The sequence below is a fragment of the Cyanistes caeruleus genome, chromosome 5 (assembly GCF_971803275.1).
Source record: "Cyanistes caeruleus chromosome 5, bCyaCae1.hap1.1, whole genome shotgun sequence".
NCBI lineage: Eukaryota > Metazoa > Chordata > Aves > Passeriformes > Paridae > Cyanistes > Cyanistes caeruleus.
In genome coordinates, this window is record NC_141705.1 from 8,775,423 (window position 1) to 8,802,141 (window position 26,719).

At 37.9% G+C, this 26,719-nt stretch overlaps 2 protein-coding genes across 16 annotated transcripts in view; both read right to left on the reverse strand.

Moving 5' to 3' along the window:
- POLN (DNA polymerase nu) overlaps positions 1–21,830 on the reverse strand; it is a 99,467-nt gene extending 77,637 nt beyond the window's left edge. For 2 of the 15 annotated variants that reach the window (XM_086888971.1, XM_086888966.1), the window contains exons 1-11: positions 21,469–21,792; positions 18,821–19,854; positions 17,347–17,783; positions 15,484–15,712; positions 14,049–14,185; positions 11,228–11,362; positions 8,175–8,236; positions 4,571–5,062; positions 4,024–4,211; positions 2,129–2,241; positions 257–414 (exon numbers count right to left, since the gene is read on the reverse strand). In XM_086888971.1, the coding sequence (XP_086745097.1) occupies positions 257–414; positions 2,129–2,241; positions 4,024–4,211; positions 4,571–5,062; positions 8,175–8,236; positions 11,228–11,348 (1,134 nt within the window). In that variant the 5' untranslated portion in view covers positions 11,349–11,362; positions 14,049–14,185; positions 15,484–15,712; ... (1 more) ...; positions 18,821–19,854; positions 21,469–21,792. Of the gene's footprint in view, positions 1–256; positions 415–2,128; positions 2,242–4,017; positions 4,212–4,570; positions 5,063–8,174; positions 8,237–11,227; positions 11,363–14,048; positions 14,186–15,483; positions 15,713–17,346; positions 17,784–18,820; positions 21,403–21,468 lie in introns of those variants that run through there. The other 13 variants (XM_086888970.1, XM_023925631.2, XM_086888973.1 and 10 more) reach the window with 10 other exon arrangements.
- Positions 13,919–19,735, reverse strand: HAUS3 (HAUS augmin like complex subunit 3). Its single transcript, XM_086889014.1, has 4 exons — positions 18,821–19,735; positions 17,347–17,525; positions 15,484–15,712; positions 13,919–14,185 (listed from the first exon to the last, which is right to left on the reverse strand). Exons 1-4 carry the CDS (start codon positions 19,733–19,735, stop codon positions 13,919–13,921), a joined length of 1,590 nt encoding a protein of 529 aa, XP_086745140.1.
- Positions 21,831–26,719: the final 4,889 nt, after the last annotated feature.

The following is a 26,719-nucleotide window of genomic DNA, read 5'->3' on the forward strand; positions in this document are numbered from 1 at the left end:
TACTGAGCTTTACAGTTTCAAAAGAAAATTTTACAGCTGTTCCTGAAGAATGAGGTCCCATCTTGGTAGATGCAGTAAAACCTCCCCTTCTCCCCTTTCTTTAGATATACAACATGTAGCATTTACAGAATCATTTTATTCCATTATAAAAGCATTATCTATCTTCTTTTGTAATATTTTCTAAGAAAAAGCAATTTTATTATCACTTCCTTCCCTTTTTAACCCAACCACAAACAATTGAAAACAAGCTACTTACAGACACATTTATCAAAGTGCCCGTATCTGTATTTTCTGCTCCCTTTAAAAAAGGTTTTTCAAAATACTTCTGTATTAAACACTCAAAGGAAGGAACTGTGTCGCTGGGGTTTATCAGCCATGCTGCAATCCTTGGATCTAGCATGACAATATTGGCAACTACAAAACAAATTATTAAAAATACTTAAATTAACTCCCATACTGAAAAACAGCTCTGAAGTTTTGTCCATCTTTCCTGCATGCACACATCGTAAAAGGACAAATATTTACTCTACAAAAATATTAAACATCAAATTCACAGTTCTAATACATGGTCATGACTACACAGGAGGAAGTTCAGTATTGCGTATTTTTGAAGAGTGTTATTTTGTGAGGTTGGGGAGGATTTTTTTGGTTGGTTGATCTTTCCAAATTTTTAAATATAAGTAAACTTCTGGCTCCTTAGATTTACTGTAAAAACCTCCCTTTCCTAGAACTGAAAAACTTCAAGTTGAGGTTGTTTTTTTTTATGAGAGTCTCCCTCTGGTACAGTTTTCTTATTGTTACTGTTGTTACCTTGACTGATACTCACAAAATTGCTATTGGGGATTAGGAAGGTATTTACTTCCTAGCAATCAGACCAAGATTATTAATGTATATATGAATTCAGATATGGGCACACAGTGCATTGTTTCCAAAACTCAGAACCTTTTGTCCTTTAGTATTGTATGTGCTTACACTGCAGCCTCATGTTCACTTAGATGGATAGGGTGGGCTAAACCCAGTGCTGTTTGACTTTCCTTTGAACTACAATCTCTACATGTGTCCTGCAGTTCTACAAAGAACAGGAAAAACTAATAATTAAACTGCTTTGTGATATATTCAAAGATAAACCTAAGTATCCTCTTCAGTAACCCCTAAGTTCAAACGATGACCTACAGGTCACATTTATGTGCACTCCATGCTACACAACCTTGCAGACTCAGCTATCCAGGAGCAAATTCTAATGTCCATAATGCAAGTTACAGCTACTGCAAAAGCCTAGACAAGAATTCTTCTGTTTACTAGAATCTTCAGATTCAAATCCCATGGATCAGGTGGGATATTACTAATGAAGTACTTCAAAGTTATAAAAGTCATTATTGCCAGTTCCATTATGGCATTTCTTTTCCCACACATTCCCAGTGCTGGTTTTTGTACAGATCTTCACACCAGATTTTAAATCATCATCAGTTTACTGTGATTTACTGAAACTTTTCAGATGCTGAGCACATGATTCTCCATAGCAGGAGCCCCCCCCGAAAGGTCACGTGCACTTTTGTAACTCACTGAGCAGTAATTTGATACATGGCATCAAAAAGAACTCCCCCCAAAAAATGAAAAAAACCAACCCAAAACAAAAAAAACATTAATTATATCTTATGCCCATTGTTTGTAGTTGTTTTTTAATCTATAGAGAAGAGTCTTGTTTCTATCAAAAGAACATGGGCCCTTTCAAGTGATTCCTAATTCTGACAACTATGAGCATCCCAGGGATTTATTTTAGTCCTTACTTTGAACAGAGGAAGTTTTTTTTCCTAGGGAATATGAAACATGAAGTAGTTTGACCTTTTCAGCTATATTCAGGACCATGTTGAGAGCTTTTGTTTCTGCTGGAAGCTATTCTTAAGTTACTCAATGATTTGACACCTACTCTGAGAAGAAATACATTATCTTGCCATGCCAAGCCTCTGGTCACAACCTCCCCCAGGAAGGGTGTTCTTTTTCATGGTACTAAACTCTGTTTTTCTATATATTACTTTCCAGCAATTTAGTTATTTCTACACTTATTGATTTTAACAGAAACACCAATAGCACAGAGATTTCAGGATGAGATCATACATTGAATACTTGCCTTGTTTCCAGCTGATTTCATTACTATAAACTTGAAGTAGAGTCCTCAGGAAATCTTTTGCATTGAAGCAAATTATTGGAACTTTACTCTGTAGCATTTGAAATAACACTTGCCTGCACAGAAGTAGTTCATTAACACACACTATACTGCTCCTATATTTAGTCAATCTATTTACTTTGTTATTTTAATTAGCACCTAATACTAAACACTTAACCCAAGACATTTCTTTATTCCTATAAGAACAGACTATTGCATTTGAGTATTAAATTCTCAGTTCAGTAATACTCAAGATGATGTTGTATAAGAAATTAAAACATCCTAGCAGATATGCTTTATCACATATAAATATCATATAAAGAAAACAAATACTTGTTTAACTCCTGAAGTGCAACCTTAATCCAAAGCCCAAATTGGAATACCTGCAATACTTCAGTATACCTAAATAAGATCACAGAGATTATACTGATGTAGCATTATAAAACACCAGTTTAAAACTTACTAGACAGCCTAAACTGCCATAGCAGTGTTAAAATGCTGTTTAAATCCAAAATGCTTCATCTTTGTCATGTATTTCCATACCTCTTGAAAATATCTACAATTCCTTCATTCATGATATTTTAAATAGATATAACCATATATATATATATATATTAGTATATAGATTTACCAACTATGTGTCTTTTTAAAATAAGTTATATTTTGGGCAAGATAGAAAAATAATAGTTTTTATAAAGCACTTTTGATGGTATGAGCTCCAAGGGTTCAGACATACTAGACATCACACAGATCATAAGGTATTGCTGTATGCATTATAGATTCCTTCTTAAACAATTGTACAACTCTTACAGTAAGTAATTACCTGTAGTTTTAATATAATTGCTCAATAATTAATACTCATAATCAACTTATCAAATTTTTACTGTTCTTACATACATGCTTTACTGATATGTTCTTCTCAGTTCACAACAACCTATATTCAAGCCGACATGTTATTAATCCACTTGTCATGTAACCCCATTACTATTGAAGAAGCAAAGTCATGATTTGTTTCAAGCCATGATTTCAAGCAGTGGAAGAGATGCAACTAAGAACCAAGTCCCACAGTTTGAAATGAATGTTTTGTAATTTAATAATCCAAATTCAGCAGTTTACAATAAGACAGCTATTACTGAAAGTCATAAAATATTCTGATGGAGTTTTAAAATGCTAGAGTATTACATCTAGGAATCAGATTCAGTTTGCATTTCTCCCTTTTTGGGCTATGATTTTCAAGTTAATAAAAATAAAAATGGACTTTGGTTATAATAACTGTAACTTTAAAACATAGTCCAACTTTTTATAAAAATTTAGTCCATGTATTACACATAAACATAAAGCCTTTACTGCCAAAATTATATTGTATTATTACTGAATGTTAGTAAAACTTCATTTGGAATGTCAAAAGCCATTAAAAAAATCTGTGCTAAAAAGATTTAAAGTATTAACAAAGCTCATTGTGTTTATCACAATGTCCATCAAAAATGTACTAGCTAAGAAATACAGCTCAAGAAATGGTAAATGAAATACAAGGAAGATAAACCTGGACAAAACATTCTTTGGTGCTGTCCAGCTTTAACTGCTCATAAAGGATTTTCAGGTGAAGCAGTTAAGCAGCTCCTACCAGAATCCCAGCCTAATTCTGAAAGGGCTGCAAGTCAGTGATATGCTGAGCCCAAAGGAATAGTCTATTCTTATTTGGTTTCCATAAGCCCAGACTTGATACGGAACTAACACAGCCAAAATGAAATTAAACGAGCCTGACACATAAGGAGATTAGGCCTGTGCTAAGCAACCAACATTATCATTGCTGAAAGTATATGTAAAGCAAAACAGTATTTTTTCCTACATACTCTCACCAAGAAAATTTCTTGTGAGCTTGTTCTTGTTCCCAAAGAGATGACTGTTCAGTTTTCAAATAAATTAATTTATCATTTTCATTATCAGCATTCCAAGCACAGCCAGTTGAAGTGTGACTGGGAGGACAAGGCTGATCAGTCTGATTCTTCACCAGCACAACAACTCCTTTTACTGATGAGGTAGAGGCCTGTTAAGCATAATTACAATAGTGTTTCCTCTAACAGATTTTGTGCAATCCTATAAAGAAAAATTCCCAAGTGTTTTACAATATTAAACACATTATGTACACTAATACATAATATCAATTGTATTAGTAACACCTTTGACACAGTAGAGGAGGATGCGTTTCAGCCTTGACACAAAAATCTGCGTGGTTTTATTTTCTCTAAGTTTTACTTGGCAGTTTAAAATAAAATGTAATCTAACTGTACATTTTGGTATGCCATACACAAGTGTTGCCAATGAACACGGGTTTGTGATTATCAGTTGCATGCACAATCAAATGGTTCCACAGAGCTGACTAAACAAAACCCATCCTTCACTAACCTGCTCCGAGCTCAGCTGTGAAGAACCATCTTGAAATATCATAGTAGTTACAAAAGCTGCTGCCTGTTCTATGGTTGCAAGCAGTTCACTTTTCTCTTCACATCCTAAACTGCTGATATCACAAGGATACTTTCCAGAAGACTTTGTTTGTCCAGGAGTACAGCTGTATCTTCTTTCATGTAAGAACATGTAGGTATTTACCGGCAATCTTCTTGTTTTCTCTGAGCAAGATGTAGACACGTTTTGCTTTCTTTTAAGAGGAATAACTATTTTCTTTTCCCATTCCTTCAGGTTTTTTTCTTCTACTGAAAGATTCCTTTCTCGATATCCCCATTTTGGGAAGCCTGAATCCTGGTAACAGCTGCCAGATATTTTGGTATCTTGACAGCCAAGTATTTCATCCATATGCACTATCCTGACTATCTGACCAGCAGTTCTTTTTTCAGGGCTGACAGTTGCTTTTAATATGGAAATTCTGGAATCACAATCCTCCTGGGAAAATCAGAAATTTTTAGCAAACAAATTATTTGACTTATTAGGAGAAACTAAAAATTGCACAAAGTTAATTTAGGTAAGTTTTCAAGAAAGCAAAATTCTATGAAAAAATGTTGATACTAACAAAACAGAACCAGTTTAGGGGAACCACATTACATAAACCAAAATTCAACCATGTATCAGTAGAGATTTTGTTGACATATACTGTTTACACCCACAACTACTTTTTTTTTTAACCTAATATTAGCTCAACACTAAAAATGGCAAATTAAAAACTGCAGGATGCATCTCGTCCAGTAGCTTGTCTTCCATAGTGACAGAGTCAATATTGTCTGAAGAGAGGAGACAACTTTCAGAGCTCTTTTCATGACAGGTTCATTTGTTATAGAACTTTTGGCATGGGATTTTAATGACTGCTTTGGAATTTCTTAGTACATGAATCAACTGCATCCTTCAAGCACCTTACAGTATTGCAATATATAACAAAAATACATAAGAAAGTTGAAAAAGTATGAATAAGTATTATATTCTATTCCGTTTAATCCACTATACACAGAACAGTTTTCCTACTCCAAATCTCCTGAATCCCTTTACAGCAGCATGCTACTAAGGGGCATTAAGCAAGATACTGCATGGTAGTGCTTGAATTCTACTTCTTCATCCTGATTTCCTTCAGAAATTTCCTTGGTATGCTACTAGCCCTAGTACTTTCTTACTATTTACTTTGCTAGTTTCTTCTACAAACTCCTCAGCTGAAATAGATCCTCTGCCTTGATTTCATGAACAACGACCCTGGAATGGCAATCACTGTCCTTTTCAAGATTCCCCAAGGTAAATGTGTGTTTAACAATTTACAGATATACAGAACTTCCCTCAATGCTTTTTATGCCTCAACCACCAGCAGGCCTTAGAGGAGCTGGCAGGCCTTCTACTCATGAGGCATTTGAAAAAATTATGTATTAGTGATGCATTTGCAAGCTTTTCCTCAAAGTTATTTTGAACTATACCATTGTGCATATAATTTAACTTAGTCAAATGAGACAAATATAAAATAATACAAATTCTGCTAAGTTTACATTTTTGCATGATGACATTTTTTAAGTCTCATTCATACTGTCTCTCATCCCTACTACTTTTTCCAGACTCAATTTAGTATTAATTTCAAATCTTCAATATTCTGCTTTGAAGAAATCCCTATACTACCTACAAATGTTCTGGGCTTGGAGGGAAATTCCATATAATTTCTTTTAAAAGCTTCTTCAATTTTATAGTTTTCTTTCTGAAAATTAAGCATTACTGTCTTACCCATCTTTCAATGCCTCCAAAACACTATAGTCTCTGTAAGCGCACCCGTCAGCAGGGAAGATTTTGGACCTGATCTTACACAGAATCAAATAAATACAAATTTTTCTTGTGAGTTCTCCAACTATTCCACAAAGCAGTTGTCTCCTTATTTGCAGCTGGAGCACCATGCATAAGCTTAATATTCACTGACTCCATTGGAAAGTAACTGGAGTCTCTCATAATTACTGTATTTTGGTCTCTTCTAGCCCAGTCTCATTCAGTACAACTGTTGTCATCCCCACTGCAAAAACCAAGACTTCCTCGCTTCAAAAGAACAAGGTCCTGCTGTGCAGGGCTCCCTCCAGTCCCCAAGATGACAGCTTTCACTGATCAAAGGCTATTGTCTACCTCCATCACATCTGTATTGATCGAGAAAGCCAGAATGACAGAGCCAGTAAATTTGGTACTTTTTTATGGTTTCACAATATTCATCAACCCAGTTCAAATATTCCCAAACCTTAGAAAGTGATGAAAAAGGCTTAAGACTGCTTTAGATCATACTTCACAGGATCAACTCCACACAAAAGCACAATTACAAGGTTCTAAGTAAGGAAAAGGAAGCTAATTCAGTTTCTTCTACTACCAAAATGACTAGTGGCTGTTCTGAATGAAGACAAATTAATTTGACCTATGCAATGCTAAAAGGTGGGCACTATAAAGTTACCAGAAGGAGAAAAATCATATCACAGAAGGGCCAAATGTTTAAGAGCCATAGGAACAACTAATTCACTCAAGCGTATTCTCCAGTCAAACTGCAAATAGTTTTATCATTTAACACAGCAGAATTTAAATTAGGACACTCTAGTAATTACAGAACCAGGAATAAGCAAGTCATTTAAAGATTCAAAAAAATACAAACAAAGCAATTTAATTATCAAGTCAGAATAATACAGCTGGAACAATTAACCACACAGAGAAACAGCAACTTCCATTAAGAACTGATCTTCTCTTAGGAATAATGACATGGCTGGAAGTAGAGAAAATGATTCCCAGGATGTAGTTTCATAATTTATGTCAATGTAGGAAGATCTCAGTAGATGCAGACAGTCAAAATTAGAGCATCATCATTAGAAAAAGGGATTCCACTCCTATCCATGTGAACCCACAGCTGCATGAGTACCTGTGAGCCAGGGTAATTTGTAGGAAACAATCTCTTTCCATGCAAGGCATCAGTTTTCTGCATCTTGAGCAACCTGAATGGAACTGAAGTGTGCAACATGCACCACTGTCCAAGTAAGGAAGGCTGTGAAATTTGCAGCTGGGATTAGCTGCACCATCTGCAACTCGTCAATTAACTCAATGGATTTTACAATCAAAGACTGATCTGGGGCTGCCAGTTACCTGTTCCCACACACTGGCACTCACTCACATGCACATCAAATAAAATTCAGAGAAATTATTAAACCCAAAATTAAGCTTCCTAATATGAAGCAATTTTTCATATGAATCGTCTCACTTTATGATTATTCAGTGACAGGAGTCTGAGAACATTTCTAAACTCCGGTGACTGTCTGAATGTGACAACCTCTTTTCTAATCAGTCTGTCATAGAAGACCAATTTCCTGTGAAAAGGGAACAGAAATTGGGACCAGACTCTCATAGGTAAACACAGGCCAAGTGCAAAAAAAGACAGAGGAAGTTACCTGAACTATGACTGTATAAAATACAGCATGATAAAGCTTGTTATGAAAGAACCAGTCTATAACTTCAAACCTGCTACAGAAATACTGCTTTTAGTGGTTTTTCAATCTTACAAAATGCTTGCCTTTTCATTTCTCAGATGTGCATCCTTATCACCTAGTTTATTTTCCTTCATCTTCTCTACACCTTTAAAAAAGAAGAAACAATTTAAAATACAAATGAATCTGCAGGTAGCCCATGTAACTTAGGCTTCATACAGGGTTATATTACTGACATTTTTACCACACCTGAAAGAATTGTGAAAAAATTTCCCTCATTTATCAAGTTAGTATTCATGCTTAAAAGGGCCCCAGAGGTTCCAAAATACACACATGCAAAAGTCTGCTCTGTCACCATTAAGAAAAAAATCACTTAAATTTCACAACAAAGCAGAAAAACATTTTCCAAGGTATTCAGAGGAAGAATTACTATAATTCCATAATTATGTGAATTTCCCTCTTTCAAGGAAACACAACTCATATTGATCATAGTAAAGCTGAGTGTACAAACGTGAAGGACAAAAAAAGAAAAATCCAAACTCTAGAAACTTTACACAGCTTAACTGTTTTCTTGGAATCCAGCAGCAGTATTCCACAAAACCTCTGTTCTACAAAGCATTATTTGTATTTGAATTTAGCATATCATGTTTTACAAACTGACCATGTTTCACCTACAGGGGATATTTTTTCACATTGTTCATCTTGCAACAGAACAGGCATTCTAAGACCAGGTAAGAGAGATCAAAGGTACTTCAGACCTGACAAACTGACAGGAAGATAAGGTGACACCAGTCCCACAAGAAGCTAGCCAGCCACCAGTGCCGGGTGTGACACAGAGCACAGCACAGCTGGAGTCTGGCCCCACACTGAACTGCCAGAGACCCTTAGCCCATGGCTCCAAAAGCACAGTTGCTGCTGTTCCAAGAGGGCTTTGCAAATGCACCTCAGACTCACACCGTGGCAAGTGAAACCATTAGGACACGGCTTCTTTTCTGCTGTTAACACTGTCCACAAGCCCCAAGAAGAGGAGAATCAAGTGAAGCCTGGAATGAAGGAGCCAGGGGTAACAGGCTAGCAGTAAATATCTCAATGGGTACAGAAAGAAGAACAGGGAAAAAGAGGAACTCCCCTGAATTTCAAGTTTCTCCAGAGTTCACAACTAGTTTGGCTTCGTTTATGCTTCAATTATCTTACTGCCCAGCCAAAAGACACCTCACAGGCAAAGTACGTATTTTGACCCCCCCCTACTGAGTAATACTCATACTAAATAAATGCCCATACTAAACTGCCACTGTCAGCTATGAAGCTGCACTATCAGCAGCAAGATCCTTTCTGAAACAACAATGGTGTTGACCAACGTCAAACAAAGCATAAGGTGATCTGTTTCAATTTACTAGCACTGTTTCAAAAAACACGTGTGGGCAAATCAAGACCTTTGTCTACAGAAGAAAATAAGCTTATTTCTGCATGTTATTCTAAGTGTATAATCAGACATTTAGCTCCAGCTCAAACTTCTAACCTAAGTTGTTAGAACAGCCAATATTGCACAGCTGTGTTTGTAGCTTCAAACATTTTACCTTTGGTTTTCTCAACACCTTCTACAACAATGAGATAATAAATTAAGAATGATAGTATCTCAGTTTATGTTCAGTGCTTTTGTTTAACAGCTAGACACTTTTCCTTGACAAATCCAACCCCCAGAGAAGATGAGGATTACATTTCTTTCCTCCAACACACAATAATTGGTATGAGAAGTATTGAAGAGATCTGCAACTTCCAGTTTCTGAATTATGACAAAGTATCACCAGATGGCAGCAGAAATCCATCTTTGCCTTCCAACTCCTCAAGGCCTGATGGAAAGATTAGAGCTCCACTGCCAGGATAACCACAGAATTTCACCAACTAGGTCAACATTGCAGATATTTGTTCTATTTGAGCCCAATATTTACCTTCTAAAGACAAACATTTTTTCCATTAAGTAGAATCAAAAATTTAAAAATCTATCTATAAAATACAGTTCAATACAGTCTGAAACAGACGAACTAACATCAGAGGTTTGCAGCTGTTTTTGTTTTTTTAAGAGAGGCAAACTTCTTTTTTATAGACCCACACTAAAGCTATATGTGTGTATATATATGTACAGGAAATGACAAGGTAGCAAGAGAAGTAAATGAAACTAAGCTAAAGAGAGATCGAATTTTCTTTAAAATCATCTGCATTTTAGTACCAGATGTACCAAAGTAGTATTTTAAAATTAGCTCATCCCACATTTCTTTAAATCATTGTATCACTGATATACACAGTGATGAACTACTATCTTTGTCACTGCTACATCAGCAGGCTCCAGTGATCCAATACTACACTGAAAGAGGAGCCTGAACCATAATTAATATAGAACAGTGGCTGCAAAAACCACAATGTACACAGGAATAAATGTTACATTTTAAGCCCACTGATCAGATAATATACCAGGACCTAGCTCTCACGAGAAAACAGACAACTGAAATTAAGCCAAACTCCTAACTTTCTACTTCTTTCCAGAGCCACAATTTGGCTGTGACTCGCCCAGAACTGAGAATAAACCCTGCACCTTGCAAAACCTCCCCACTATCTACAACGTTCTAGATCTGCTGAGGCACTTTTAACATTACCTAACTCGTTCTTTCACCAGGACTTTTGTTCACTCTTCCCCCTAGAATTTCACAAGGAGAAAACTGCTAATGAGTATGTGTTGTAAGGACAGACATGAGTCTGGAGAGCTCACAGATTTCCTGTTAAGCTCCTAGTACCTCCAGTGATCTTTAAACATCTAGTCCAGAGTCAAGTTAATGTATGCATCTAATTTATGACACTGTAGTACTTAGGTAACAGTTTGAAATTCCCATATAATTCTGTACCACATAGCAGGAACAGAAAAAGGAAAAATTAAATTTGTGGTACCATTCCTTGCACTCACGTAACATTATTGAATTGGAAAAGTCCCAGAAAATGTCACAGTTACAGCTTAATTCCTTTTCTAAAGCTGTAAACCTAAACTCTCACCTTTTCTTTTCCTCTATTTAAAAACAGGGACTAGAGGTTTGATATTGCTGTTTCAGTTTTTCAGCAGAAAAGCACAAATAGGCTAAGATTTACTCACTCTGATTATTTTCTCTGTTAGTCTGAGCTTCTACAGGAATAGATTGCAGAGCTGTCATAATCCTCTGAGCAATATCAGATAAAGGTACTTTAGAAATCTCACATCCTATGTAACGCTCCATTTTTAAGATTAAACCTAAACACAGAACACAAATTATGAATTAATCAAGGCCATTAGTAATCCTCATTTATATTCTGTTGAAGTTAAAGACAAAAATATAGTGAACACATTTAGCCATTCATTCTCAATGGAAAATTGCATTTGCTCCCAGACATGCCTACCAGTACTGTATTGGAAATAACAAATATAATAATTTATAAAAAGAAACTTTGAAATAGTTTTTTAATACACTGATTAAAAAATCAGCAGTCCTAAGTACAGCTAACTTTACTATTAAAAAAAAAATCTGACAAATAAAACAAGAAGTATGCATGTTGGAGATACTTTCCGCCTCCCAGCATCTTTAAACTCGTCTGTATCTTAGCACATGCCTACATTTACTGTTACTAGTAAATGTTGCTTGGATTTCATCAGGAAAAGCACAATTAACTTTCAAGCAAGCTGCCAAAATTAAGCCAATACAAGATTAAAGAAACAAGCATTACTACCACAATGTCTGGCCATTAGTTATGTGCTGTCTCAGAAAATACTTATCATAAAAGACCCCTGCTTTCTTAAATTTTGTATAATTGATGCATTCAAATATTGCTATGTCTTGGTAACTTTAAAATAGCTACTATAGCTTGTCAATTTAAGAAACTGGTCAGCAACATTGATAGTCTCTACAAGCTTTGACCCCAGCTACTGTTGTTGTAAATGTTATCCTTTTCTGAATAGGAGCTGGTTTTCCAGCTAAAGTGCCCATATTCTGTAATACCTACAAAATACTTGGAGAATTCCTAGGTACAACACACACTGGAGAATCACAAGAAACAGTGCCCACACTGATGACTTGTTGCTTTACAGTTACACCAGAACATGTTCTTCACAAACACAAGAGAAATATGGAGCATTTTAAAAAACACTTAAAGGATCCAAGCTGTACAAACCAATCACTCTACCAAAACCTGCTGTTGACTTAATTATTCCTATACAAGTGGGTAACTGGAGTCCTGTTACTCTGGTCTTCTCCCACTAGATCCCACTGGTGCATGAGCAGACTGTCAAACTTAACCATCAGCAAACAGTTCCTCTGCCTACAGAGAAATATTTCTCTTGCCTCAAGACCACGGATATGTTGCAACTTTTAGTATTTATAAATGCAAACATTTGCATACAATTCAAAGAGGAACATCCATCACACTGCATTAGCACTGGCTGTATCTATCTAGTTCTAATTAGAAAGCATGTGAAGGAAAGGGTGGGAGGTGGAATGGTTTTCTTTTCCCCAACATTCCATGAGTCAGAAGTACAATCCTTCCCCACACTCAAATCCTCCTAACTTCTGTGAGAGCAACACTTCTTTCCTACACAGGGTTAAAGTGCTCCCTGACTTCTCAGGCTGGGAAGCAGCAGCCCCAGAAGTAGAACAAAATGAGAACCCATCAGACTTAAAAATAAACAAGACACCATGCCTGAGAACAGGCCTAGAAAAACCCACACAGATTCACCATAAATATTAACCACACTGAACTGAATTGACAGAGTTTGGCATTTAATCATAAACACAAAGAGTAAAGCAGCATTAAATCCAGACATAAAGACACCCGACCAGTAAGCTAAAAAAAAATAAGTTATAAGTACATAGAAGTTAAAAGTCTGCCATCAAAATAGTTTTAAGACTACTGTTACTGAATTTCAACTAATATATTAGCCTTCATCAATATGTACAGTGCTTGAAAGCAAGCACAGCTGATCCCATCAAAATATAAAAGACTGGAAGTTATCATACTATAAAAGCCTATTTAGTTCCATTGGTATATTAGGCAGCTATATAAAAATTTGATAAACAGGCTAACAGTGCACATGAAAGCACAAGCACGAAAGCATCAGTGCTCTGAGTTGAAATGCCTATCATTACAAATTATAAGGCAAACTCAGAAGTACAAAAAAGAAATTTAAAATTCTCATTCATTGACAAGCCCAGTATAAGTATGGACTGGTTTCAATGGAGAAGGCAGATTATAAGTTAAGAGATAATAGAATGGTCTTAAAACAGATGGTCTTGGTAGTTAAAACATTCTGGTACATATTCCAACACATTTCTAACAAAACCAAGTCTTCCTAGAAGAACTGTAAGAGAAACAATCATGTAATATCTGCTGCCATTGAGAACTCTCCTCTTCACTATGAGCACATTGCAGTCTTGTTCCAAAATCTGGAATGCCTTCTCCACATTTATTTTGCAGTTCAATCAAAAGTTCTTAGCATGCAATAAGACTTAACTCAAGGGTATGACACATTCCTATTGATGCTATGCTGTGTGCAGCAGAAGTAAACACACAGGCCAGCAGAAGAGCAGCCTAAACATACTTCTTTCAAATAACCAACAATTACTACATATCCAAGAGTTCTGATAAAACTGAGATTGAATTCAGCAGGCAGAAGCCGTAAAGCAGCACACAATCCCAGCTGTGGCAGTTAGAATTCACTGCAGTGACAGGTGTCAGCCTTGTCAAGCTAATGCTTATTACTCCATAAAGTCATACACAGTTTACATTAACATTTCCTTTCTTAAGAGTACACTGCTGTTTAGCCATTAAGAACTCCACTGGTTGTGAAATTCTTGTCTTCCAGACCACTGGCTTTAGCCTGAGACTGCTGCTCAAGCTTCTCCACCATCTCTTTCAAGTGCTCTTCATCTTTGAAAAAATACACATACAAGTCTCTTTCCATCTGATGCAGCCTATTGGACTCTAAAAAGCTTCTCTTTGACTTCAGATCAGCAACCAGATCCTTAAGGAGATGATTTAGTTCACCTAAATCCACTTTCAGCTGGTGAAACTGCTCAGAAAGTTCCTAGCAAAAAATAAAAGACAAAAATATTATTACTTTCCTATTGTTAATACTCTAGTTGAACTAGAAATAGGAAAGGTTTTTTGCTTTAAGAAGTCACTTGTTTGTAATCAAAAAAGTAATCACAAAAAAAAAACAGAAACAAGAATACTAAGGGATTCCATTCAATTGATGTAACTTTTGAGCTCCATGTAACAGAACTCATATCGTATTATGCAAATGTAATTTACTTGTTGACCAGATGAGTTAAGACCATACAAATCTGCACCTGACCTAGAGAGATGAGTGAATGACATTTTCTCAAATCTTAAAAGGGAACAAACAAAAAAAAGCACAATAAAAAAGTTTAATCAATCTTACAATTAAATCATTAAATACTAGCTACAAGTTTCACAACTGGCATTCTTATGATAGTTTAGTATAAGCAGATTAATCATCTACTTGCACACTGTTCTCTTATTAAAGGAATTACTTTTCTTTTTCTGAGAAACAGTAACAGTAGAACAAGATGTCATATTTTAAGTAGTAACTTAAATCAATAGTAAGGTATTTGATTTAAATATATGCAATCCCTGAACACATACTGTTCCAATTACAGTCTCATTTTTAAATTAAAACTGTTCTATATGTTGCAAACTCATTTGACAAATGTTAAATATATTTTTATGTAATTAACCAAGAAAGTATTATATAATAGAAGATTCCCCTTGATGCATTTTTGAGGTATCTACAATGATTTATAAACCATAAGAAGGTGCATTTAACAAATCCTGTTCCCATTTAAAAGATGTTTTAAACGTAACACCTGAGACAGGGTGCAGCAGGATTGTCCTACTACAACTGTCCTTCAAAATTCTGTTATTTTTAGTTTGTCTGAATGACCCACCCACAGCCAGGCTTTTAAGGGGTGAAACTCTACTATTAGGGTCTTAGAGGTAACAAAGGAGAAAGCCCATATGAAATGAAGAGCAACTTAAAGGAGTTTTCCAGTGACACCCTATCCAGTCAAAGGATCTCCCACATCACAAGCTTACCAGAATAAAGGACTGCACGTGCCCTTGAAAGAAATTCATTTAGATGCAACAGTTTAGTCAGAAACAAAAAAAAATTACCTGCCAGCATTTAGAAAAATCCAACATTTGCCAAGAACAATGTAAATGTTCAGCATCCATTATCATTAATAAATTTGTTGCTAATAAGTGGGGACAGTTTGCATGTCCAGAGCCTTCATACTATACTTTTATCAGTAAAAGAACATGACACAAAATGTAGCAATTTGAAAAAAATCATTAAGGGCCTACCGGACTCCGGAGCTGTATCTGATTTGTTCCACAATAGAGAGCACCATGAAGGGCATCCACATCCCTTTCTAGGTTGGACAAAAGGACAGACTGCTCTCGAGCAGATGCTGCCAGCTGATCTTGTACTGTAGCACAGTCCTGCTTTAACTTCTGAGCCATCTGCTCCAGGCTTTTGTATGTTTTAAACAACTGTTGTTTTCTACTTCCTCCTTCCAGGAGTTGATACAGCCTGTAACAAGTGAAGTTAGACAGACAAATATTTTAACTGTCCTAAGCACTCTATCATCAGTTAAGACAACATGTCTGTGTTGAAAAGTCAGAGGACAAGTAAGGTAAGTGCTGCTAAAGGCACTTTTGCAACACTGCTATATCTCCCACTGATTTCAGGATTCCATCTATATATCTATATATAGCAGTGATTAATAGGAATCTGAAATATTTCAGTATCAAATTAGCAGCAATGAAATACTAAAGTAACAGTTAGTAAGTAGATTATGAATGCAAATAGAAGTTGACAGTCTGCTTTTGCCAACTATTTCCTGATACTTCAAGGACTGCAAAATAAGATTTTTTTTTTAAGTGCTGAATGAAAGCAGACTTCAACAGTCGATGAGAAATAAGAACAATCGTTGTAACATTTTCAAGCTCACTGAAGTATTTCCTGTTTTCTACCTATGAAGAGACTGCTAAGAAATTCTCCCGTTAGTTACAAGTCATGCAAAAGACAGCATTACACGCTATAGCAAACTGTACCCTTACACTGTATCAGGAATGGGCCTAATACAATTATAGACAACATTACATAGTCCAAATGTTACTACCACCTCTGCATAACAAAATCTTCAGGAGCTGCTCCCTAATATAAAATCAGACTGGCTTTATTAAGAGCAAGAGCTATATTTCAGAAATAACTGAAGGTCCTTCAAGTGTCTCGTTTACAAACCCTGTAAGGTTTTTAATTCTTTCAACTTCCCTTCCCTTTTTCTAAAAAAAAAAAAAAAAAAAAAAAAAGCCAGAAACATTCATTCAGTGATTTGCAGACTACATAATAAACCTGAACAAAAATGTAACAAGCTGACACAAACACACAATAGGAGTAAAATTAATTCTAATTCTTCCAGTCATTCACTGTGACAAACCATACTCAGTTATCACTTATCAATTATTAAAAAAACAAACACTTAAAGCACCATTTTAAAGAAGGAGGAAAAGTCTGACAGTAACACACCTATAATTACACAATTCTCACAATATCTCATCAAAAGATCTAGTCTTGATGGCAGAGAAGCACAGCACACATCCTTAACTGTATCACCTGAACTTTAAGAAGACTTAATTATTCAGATGGTGAAAAACCAGACTCCTACATGGGTGCCAGGACACTCAAACCAGATGGCAAATCAAGCAGCAAAAACGAGCTAAACACATTTCACAGCCCGAAGGAATCATTCCTCTCTCCTACCACACGGGGGGTTTTTGCCCGCTCAGCCGATGAGGCCATGCATACAACCTGGGAAATCAGTGCTATTAACATCTATGCCTCTAGAGTATCAGGAGGTGCTAGATAAAACAAGCTTGGGTTCAAACATTCTTCATGTTACAGATACTAATTAAGAATGCTTCAGCAATATTACTAAGACTGATAATTGAACAGTTTTTCCTCAGGCAAACCTAAAGAGAATTTCAAAGGACAAGAAAGAAACAAGTTTCACATCTTGAATGCTTCAGCTCTTGAAAATTCAAAATTCTAATTAGCTACAGCAAGTAAAAAAGAACTTGGAAGCAGGCAAGGCTTATCTTGCCTGAGCCTTCATGTCCCCAGTATTATTTCAAAGGAAATCCAACACTGAATATAATACTTACCTGCAAGAGAAACCATCCTCTGAAGTAATAGTGCTCCTTGGCTTTGCCCGTTCAGTTCGTTCAGCTATCACCTGTAGTCTCTGCTGCAACTCATCAGTGCTTTGTTTCAGAGATTCTACCAAATTCTCAAGTTGGCAGCTGATCTCCTGGTGTTTCTTCATCTCCATTTCACAGGCCAGCTGAATAAGTTCAAATGAGGTTTTCTGTCTTATCAAATGCCTGCCTATTTTTTCTTGAATTGCAGCATAATAGTCCTGCTGAGCAATTTGGTGATCTAAATATTCTTTCACCACTGGTGCAGTCAAAAGTTGTGCATTCTTCTTAAGAAGGGGAAGCAGCTCTTCATTATTTATCTGAGCTATATCTTGTTTAATTGCTGAAATTTCAGCACTTAAACTAGATATTTTAGCATCAATGTTTTCCTGTTGTCCAATATCCTGCATAAAACAAAATATTTGTGAATTTCTTCAAGGCTCCCACCAAGCCACCACCCAAACATTTTTTCAGTTCATATAAGGTTCATGTATTTGTGTTACATTTAGCTCCAAAATTAAATTAAAAACCCTACAAGTAGTTTTACAGAATTTTACAAAATAATGCAAATACAGATGAACAAAGTAGATAATAGATATATTTCAGTAAAAAATAATTTCATTCTATCACAGGGTCAGGAAACAGTTTAAAAATAAAAGAGCTACATGTTACCAAGCACCTATTTCAAGTATGTCTAACTGAAATCTCACAAGCAAACGTAATTTTTTATATTCATTTGGATGATCAACACTGCTGGCAGAATCCATCTTTTTCAAGTTACCTTAATCAATCAAGTCCTATATACTAATCATCCAAAAATGAAAATATACAAACTGACATGATGCCTCAAGTTATTCAATGACTGGCATAAGCAAATACCTTTCCTTTCATTATGATTTCCTCACAAATTCCACTAGCCACATTTGCCTGTCACTCATTTGTTGAGAGACTTCTGGGGCTTCAACTATCAGATTCATTTATTTGGTACAAATACTTGAGTTTCCAGAGTCAGTGAACTAAAGCTTTCTAAGTTTATGCTACGCAATAAAAACAAATACATTTATCATTTTGGCTCCTTGATACCACAGAATTGCAATCAAAGCTAAGATTCTGTTTATTCTACAAAGAACCAGTTCTAATGTGAAAATTCAAAGTTAAACTAAACTAGAAAGGTACTATAAATTCTAAGATTTTAAAGGTAGTAATACTGGAAATGCAGAATTCAAGGAACTGTAGCACACTGAAGATTTCCTAACCATGGAGACTGAAGATATTTCATAAAAGCAGTTTTGTAAGTAAGACTAAAACTTCTTAAAAGTGCAATTTCACTACATAAAAATATTTGAAATAACAATAACTCAGCAACTCCCTTTACTAGATCAAATGGAACTCGTCTGTCTGTTTAAAACTCCAGTACCTTTCATCACCTTTTGTACCTTACCTTGTCTGAGGATTGCAGCAGGCTCTCCGCACACTTGATAGCTGAATTCATGCCCTCCTCTTCAGCTCGCAGCTGAATTAGCTGGTTCTGACCACAAATATACGCTGCCTGGAGTCTGGCTATCTCTTGCCTCTCTTCACAAACTTCATCAGCCGCATCTAAAGGGACTTGCTTGATTAAATCTTCAAGCTGAAAGCTGCCTCCACGTGAATTTTCAGCGCATTCAGACATACCTTTATAAAAATGCTTTTTTATGTGTGATGCAACTGCTGCAGTGCTTTGTTCTTCCACAGACAAATATTTATCCAAAGAAAGTTGGGAAAAAAACACTGGATGTGTAGCCGACCCTTGTTCTGAATCTGAAGCAGTGAAAAAAGAGGCAAATTTCTTCACTGCAGCTATAAGAGACTGCAGTTCATGGTCAAGCTTATTATTTGCTGCAGTAAATATTTCCAGACCTTCTTTCCAATTCTTACGTGCTTCTTCCTCTTTGCTTTGGAACGTTTGCAACACGTGGCTGTTTGTAGTAACCAACAGTTGAAGCTTATTATGCCGATGAATTTGAAGGTTTTTTAGCTTCTGAAGAGTTTGAAGCTCATCCTCTAATTTCTTCACTTCTTCCCTGTCCTCCTCTCGGCTACTGTTCATTGAACCCATGGGCTCCAAGGTTTTAAGGACTTCATCCAGTGCATTTCCTTCCAAAACAGGCTTACCACACTCTAGAAGATTTTGATAATCTTGCTGTTCTTCTTCAGATACCACATGCTGCTCATTTATGTTTCCACAAAACCACTCCAAAAATGATTTGTCTTCTGAAGACTCAAACATCCAGTCAAAATCTTCTCCATTAAGCTCATCAGCCTTTGGATATCCAATTTTTTTAAGAGTTTCCACAAAATCCTTTCCACAGCTCATGATGAAATATTTTTGTAAGCAGAAAAAAATCCGAATACATGGAAAAAATCTGGGGTATTATTCCAGCTTTATGTTTTTTGCCATTTATAATGAATATTCAGTATTTTAATAAAAAGAGTCTGTACAGGAAAAAGGAAGTGTCAGATCACAAAGAAAAACAAACCTGGAATGCTGTTTTGGATTAAAGTGGTTATTCAAGACTAGAAACCAATTTTAATTTCAGATATCTTAATATATTTTGTTGATCAAATCAGGACATATCAATTACATCCCATATCATTGCAAGCACTTGTTTTGCCTTAATTCACATAAACTTATTATGAAAACAGTACAGTATCATTAATTTAAAAGCAACAGGTGTTAATACTGAGCAATTCATTGCCCTCCAAAAGTGATTTTACTTACACAGTTTTCTGTACATTCTTTTAAAAAAACAGCCATAATTATTTTAACTCTTTGGAAATGATCAGGGTTTTTAGTCTGTTCTAAAAACAAAACTACAGTGATGTTACACTGCACTTCAAGATCTTGGCTACAAGAGTTTTTTTACCTCAACAGCAAGCAGAATCTTGTCTTCTAAACCTTTGCTTTAAAGTTTCCTCTGAAAATGGAACAATAAATACTTTAACATATCAATACCTCAACAGAAAACTGCAGGTTTTTTGATCGAAAAAATTAAAATTAAGATCAGTGTAAAAATACTCCTGTGAAAATGGTCACAACTTAGAAGACGCAGTTTGATGCTTTTTTGTTTTCTAGCAGACAAATAATCAGCTTTGGGATCCTAAAGCACGTGTAACAGACAGCGAAGGATATAGGATAACTAACCAACAGTCAGGAGGCCTTGTCTGCAATACTCTGATAATAGGGGCTTTTTTTAGTTTGGTATTTCTTAATACTTTGTTTCTAAAACATACATTTCACCAGAGAACCCCGTTCTGCCAGTCAGCCTGGAGCACTGAACAAGTAAAGCCATTTCTCTGAAGTACCCCATGTGTCTGTCTGATTTAGCTCAGAAATTGCAGATGACACAGAATGTTTCGCGAGTATCGTGTCACAGGGCAGCGCTCCAAGCGTCCTCTGCCCTCCATGCTTAAAAGGGATGTCCTCAAAATATATAAATATGGGTCCCAAGAAGCGGCTGTCGCATTCTTTTCAGTGGTGCCCACTGACAAGGAGTAACGGCAATAAACTTAAAAAACAAGAAGTTTAACCTTAACACGAGGAAGAACTTTACGTCCGTCATTCCTCTCACTTGAGGGTGGCAGGGGACTGGAACAGGCTGCCCGGAGAGGTCGTGAAATCTCCCTCTCTCGAGACATTCCAAAACAACGTGGACGCGCTCCGGGATAACCTGCTCCAGGTGATCCTGCAGGGGGGTTGGACTGGACGGTCTCCAAAGGTCCCTTCCAACCTTACTGATTCTGTGATTCCGTGAAATAATGGGCGCCCACACAGCCCTGTGGCCGGGCACACCTGGCCACCACTGCACTGCCACTGCCATCAAACACCACAAACAACTCCGGAGCCCTGAGGGAGCACCCGCGGTGCCCGTCCCTGCCCGGGCCGCACAAGTGGGGCCCTCGAGGGCCACGTCCCGCAGCAGCCGCTGCCTCCAGCCACACAGGGATTCTGGCCGGAATAAGAGGTCGGAGGGGAGCGGGGACGCGGTGGCGGCTGATCCCATCCCGCCGGGAGCGAGTCCCGAGGCTGCAGCACAGCTCCATACTCACCCCAGCGCTCTGCTCTGCCGCAGCGGCGGCTCGAGGGAAGGGGAGGGGAGCGAGGCGGAAAATGGCGGGAAGGCTGAAGGGAGCCTCAGAGAGGGCTGAGGGAAAGCGGCGGGAAGGCGGAGGGGAAGTTAAGGGAGAGCTGAAAGGAGGCTTAGGGAGGGTAAGGGGCGGTGGCGGGAAGACCGAGGGAGGGATGAAAGAAGACTCAGGAAAGGCTGAGGGGAGGTTCAGGGAAGGCTCGGAAAGCGCCCACAGCTCGAACCGCCCGCCGCGAACGCGGTGTCCCCGCCCTGCTCCGCCCACCGCGCTTGCGCACGCGCCCGCTCTGCCCACGGGGGCCCCGCGCACGCGCGCAGTGCTCCGTCTCGAGCCCGGCCCGCTGACTGGTGACGTCACGTGGGCGGGGCTCCCACGGCTGGCTGCGCTTCCCCTCAGGGCGGTCGCCTGGGTACCGATGTCTTCGTCCCGTCCCCCCAGGCCTGTCGGGCCTCGCAGGCCTGGCCCTTCAGCTCTCCGCGGCCTTCACCCCCCGGTTCCCCTGCCCTGCGCACGGGAGGAGGAGAATGGGGCAGACCTGGGCGTAATTGATGTCGCTCAGCTTTGACTGCTGTGCCCACCAGCTTCGTTGAAGCCCAGACGTGGCTAGCGGCGGGCACTTCGCCATCCGTACCCAATGTTGCTGTGTTGGTGGTTTTCACCCTGCTTAGTCCTTTAAGTAATTCATGGGCTTTATGTCCCTGGATTTGCCTGGTGCCTTTTTAAATGCGCTGACACATAACTTCACAAGGCAACATCCCAGAACATCATTAAGTGCTGCTTGAAAAGGCACTTCACTAATTGTTTCATAGCTCTAAAACCCGTCAAATGACTCCTGGCATTAGCCTTTCAGGATCTGGTCACTGCCACCTCTGCATGTGGTGGCATACCTTACCCGTGGTATTCATGGCAATTTACAAACTATCACAGCATTTTCCTTCAGCTTTGTCCTCTAGTTTAAGAGTCCTAAAATTTAGCCTCTGTAGAGCTGGTGCTCAATTCCCCACATTGTTCCCAACATCTTCCTCTGAACCTTTTACAGCATCGCTGTGCCTTGCTCAGAGTGCAGACGAGACTGCACAGAATCCTCAGGGCATGAGTCTACCAAGGTTTTCTACAGAATCCTCATTTCCAATGCCTTCCTTACAATGCTCCCTGTTTTCTTGGCTTTTTGGTTGCTTCTGCCTGTGAAGTTACCAGAAAGCTCTCGACATAGATTGTGGAACCTCTGCTTTGCAAAGGCTGGCTCTCAGACAAGCATCATGTAAACTTGTCACTAACGCTCTGAGCATCCTTTATCAACCACTCCTCAAGTTTAGCTGTCTTCACTTCCTCTTTACATTTCGCATGCCACATTTTCCTGGGCTTCCCCATGTGCCTTGCAATAGCCTCCTTAAATTTCTCATTGAGTCATGCAAGGGGGGGGAGGTTTATGCCACGTTTTGCTATTTACGTCAGACATTTTACCTTGGCTTCTAGAATTATATTTTTAAGCCTTCTGGGTGTTTGCAGGCTTCTTGGTTTGGAACTGCTCATTTAGGGGGTTTTTGGCATTTTTCCCCATTATTACATAGCGTATTTTCTTAAAATTGAGTATCTGTTTGCTTTATTTGTCTTGCATTCATCTTAGTGTTAAATTTAATTATATTGTGGTTGCTACAATTGAGCAGCTCACCCTCTAATAGCTCTTGAATTAGATCCTCTGCACTGCTGAAGTCTAAATTCAGAATGGCATTTCTTTTTGTTGTGGTTCATATGGCCAGTTATTCTAAAAAGAAATAATTTATTGTATCCAGAAATGTTATCTCTACATTTCACCCTGATGAAGCATTGACCCAGTCCGTATGTGGGTGGTTGAGCCCTCCCACTACTTGTCCTAAATGTGCAGCTTCTCTAATCTCACTTAATGCAATTGTTGAAATGAACCAACACAGGGAAATGAGCAACCTTGCAGCTTAGCACAGCTAAGGCAAGCTCACATTAGGTTTTCTTGATCAAAATCAGCACCTGTATCACTTGCAAAGTGCAGAATGCTGATTTCTGGTATAATGTGGTCTGTGCAAGACATTTTTAGACTAAACCCTGACCTGGCAGTGAGTTCTCATGGGCAAAAAGAGCTGTAGTGTTGAATTCCTCCCCATCAGATTACATCCTGATCTGCAGCTGCAAATTAGGGTGGCTGAAGTTTTCACATCATCTTGCAGATAGAGTGCATTGTGCCTGTCCAACAGGGAAGGAGCAAAAGCTTTCACCAGCTTATTTCATAATGCCCTGCTGTTTCAGTTCAGTCAGTTACTTGCACCAAAATCAACTTCTCCTACAGCAGTATTTTGCAGACTTGTGCTTTAGTGTTGTGGTTTGGGGTTTGGGTTGTTGTTTTTTTTTATAAATATCAGTGTTACTCATGTAAAAAATGCCTGCATAAAAGCAAATTTGCTGATTTTAAACACCTAGAAAAATTCCTAAATTATGCTCTACAAAGGCAGCTCTGCCAATGAAGTCCACAAATACGTCTGATAAAAGTTTGCCTGTCTTTAGTATATCAAATTGTCTGCCTGGATTACTGCAACTCATGCCTTCAGTTCCATGTGTGGCTGGTTCCCCTCCCTCTTTCCAGACTCACACAGCTATGATGTCCCACCTCCTTCATGGCCTTTCCTAAAACCTATGTCCCCATCTGTTTCCCTGGGAAAGCAGCACTACATGCTCATTCTGTAGCAGGTTTGGAGCTATGTCCAGTCTGGCCGGTGGCCACATCTTGAAAACAGGGAAGAGCTCAATTTGGCTATGTTCAATGCAGGAAATAATTTATTTTTCTTTCTACCCAGACATGGAATTTCCATGAAAGTTTTCATCATGGATTATTAATTGTAGGCTCCATTTTATCTCTGCTTTGTCAAATTTGGTGAAAATTAGCCAGAAGGTTCAGAAGTTATCAAGGAAAGGAGGAGGGGAACAGATGGACGAAAGAGAAGTTGACAGACAGCATGATCTCATAATCCCCGCTGGCATAGGAATTCAGGCTAGAATTGAAATATTTTAGGTCAGAACACTGTGCACTTAAAATTCTCATTTTGAAAGAACAAGCCTCTAAAGAGAAACAAATTTTCATCTGTTAGACCATTGATCAGCTCTTAGGGCAGAGATTAAACAACAGCCTTCTACAAACATATCATCAGAATTTCTGACAGCCCCTTTCCCCACCCAGCCTCAGACCCATGTGCATCAGTGTTTGCTTTTGCAGCTCTTTTTGGATCAAGATTGTTTTCCTCTGATTCTTTCTTTGTTGTTGTTGTTATTGTGTTCAGTCAAAACATAACTAAGGCTTACCTTACCCTTTTTTTCCATTCTAGGAGCAGTTTTGCATCTGTTTCCTAGAACTGGAGAGGCTGCTTAGATAGCATATTGCCTTTACAAGCCATTTTACGGTGAATTCCAGCAGATTAAGGCATAAACATTTCTGGAAGGATGTCTGCAAGCTCTGCAGTATTCCATCCATACCATGTTATGTTTGTTCCACTGCAAAATATGACATCATTGTGCCTGACACCTCAGAGAGGAGCTCTCGGTTACCCATCATCCGAGGCTGTAACAAACAGCCAAGGAGTGCAGTGCCACCTCATAGGCATTGCAGCTGCCTGGTCTAAACCCTCCCACTGGGATACATCTGTCAGATGGAAAACTCAAAAGTTGTTTGCTTGCTACTGCTTCAGGGTTTTGTTTTGGTTATGGTTTTGTTTTGGGAAAAAAAAAAATCAACACAGAGGAGGCAAGGAAATAGGCTTTTACCTGGTGAACTGTAACTGTACAGAAGGTTTTTGATTTTGCATCATACTGCACATCAGCTCACAGCAGCAGGATTGCAAAGGTCCCTGCTGCAGACTGTTAGAGCAACAATCACTCTTTGGAAACACCTTGCCTAAAATGCAATTCATTGCTTTAAGCAAATTTGTGTTCCGGATTAAGCACAACTTTTGAAATGCCATGTGAACTTTTATTATAAAGTCAGAAGACAGGAATTTGGCACCAGCTTGCTTTCTTTGCCAAGTGCATGTATCTTTAATATAGAGGAATGGTAGGTTTCATTCTGAGACCTTGTAGTCCCAAAAAAAGCAGGTCAAAGGGATTAGTTCCCTTCAGCTTTTTTGGATTCAGTACCATAAATATACAAGAAGCACCTACACATTTGGCCTACCACTCCTAACATATTTAAATATATAATGCACAAAGGGATATTTTTCCTATAAAATTGTTTGTTTACTCTCCTGATCCTGTTTTGAATGAAACCCCCAATTTTAATCCTGATAGGCAAGGCAAGCTTCTGAATGTTTAGTATTAAATTTGAAACATTCATCATTAGCAAAATGAGGAAACTTATTTTTCTTATAAACAAATGGTATGATATGACAAATGTCATAAACAAAGCTGTACAGATCATAAACTGTACAGAATTAAGTAAAATAGTGCCACTACATTTATAATAATTTCTTTACTCGATGCTCTTCTTGTGCTGAGAAAACTGGTACTGTCACAAAGTACAGCACTGCTAAAATGTTATTAAAGCTATTTTTTTTCTGTTGGAGATTAATTTATAATAAGTTATTAAGCACTAGATTGTATTTTATGTTTATTTTGTGATAGTATTAATTTCAGATAAAACTGATAGAAAAATTAGTTTACTATGCTTTGCACATATATTCTTATGAGTATCTTACTGATTCAGCAGCTCAGCTTAGTCAAATCAAAAATAAACATATGAACTTGCTACTGGCCATGCTTTCAACAGAAAACTACTACTTCTGTATTTTTAAGATATCACTGTATTTAAGAACAACATGCGTGACAATCTGAAACACAAACCAGGGGACATCACACACTGCAGCTGAGAGTAAACAATGTAATTCACAGAAGGATTTCAGCTCGTGCCTCCTCTCATCAGCTAAAATGCTTGTTTTTGTCTGGCTGCAAATCACTTGTGATGTGACTTTCATATTTGACAAAATAAACATGCAGAACATGTAGGCTGCCTTTTAATGCTTTTTTCACTGTCTTGTACAGAGCTGAAATGATTTCAAGTATAATTACTTAGAACGGACACTAATGTATTTCAGTTTGCACTTTGCAAACAGGTTAGTTTGTCTTCAGAAATGCAATAGTGGAAATTTATACAGCACCCACGGTTAGAGACAAATAAGATTAATGACTGTTGGGGTTT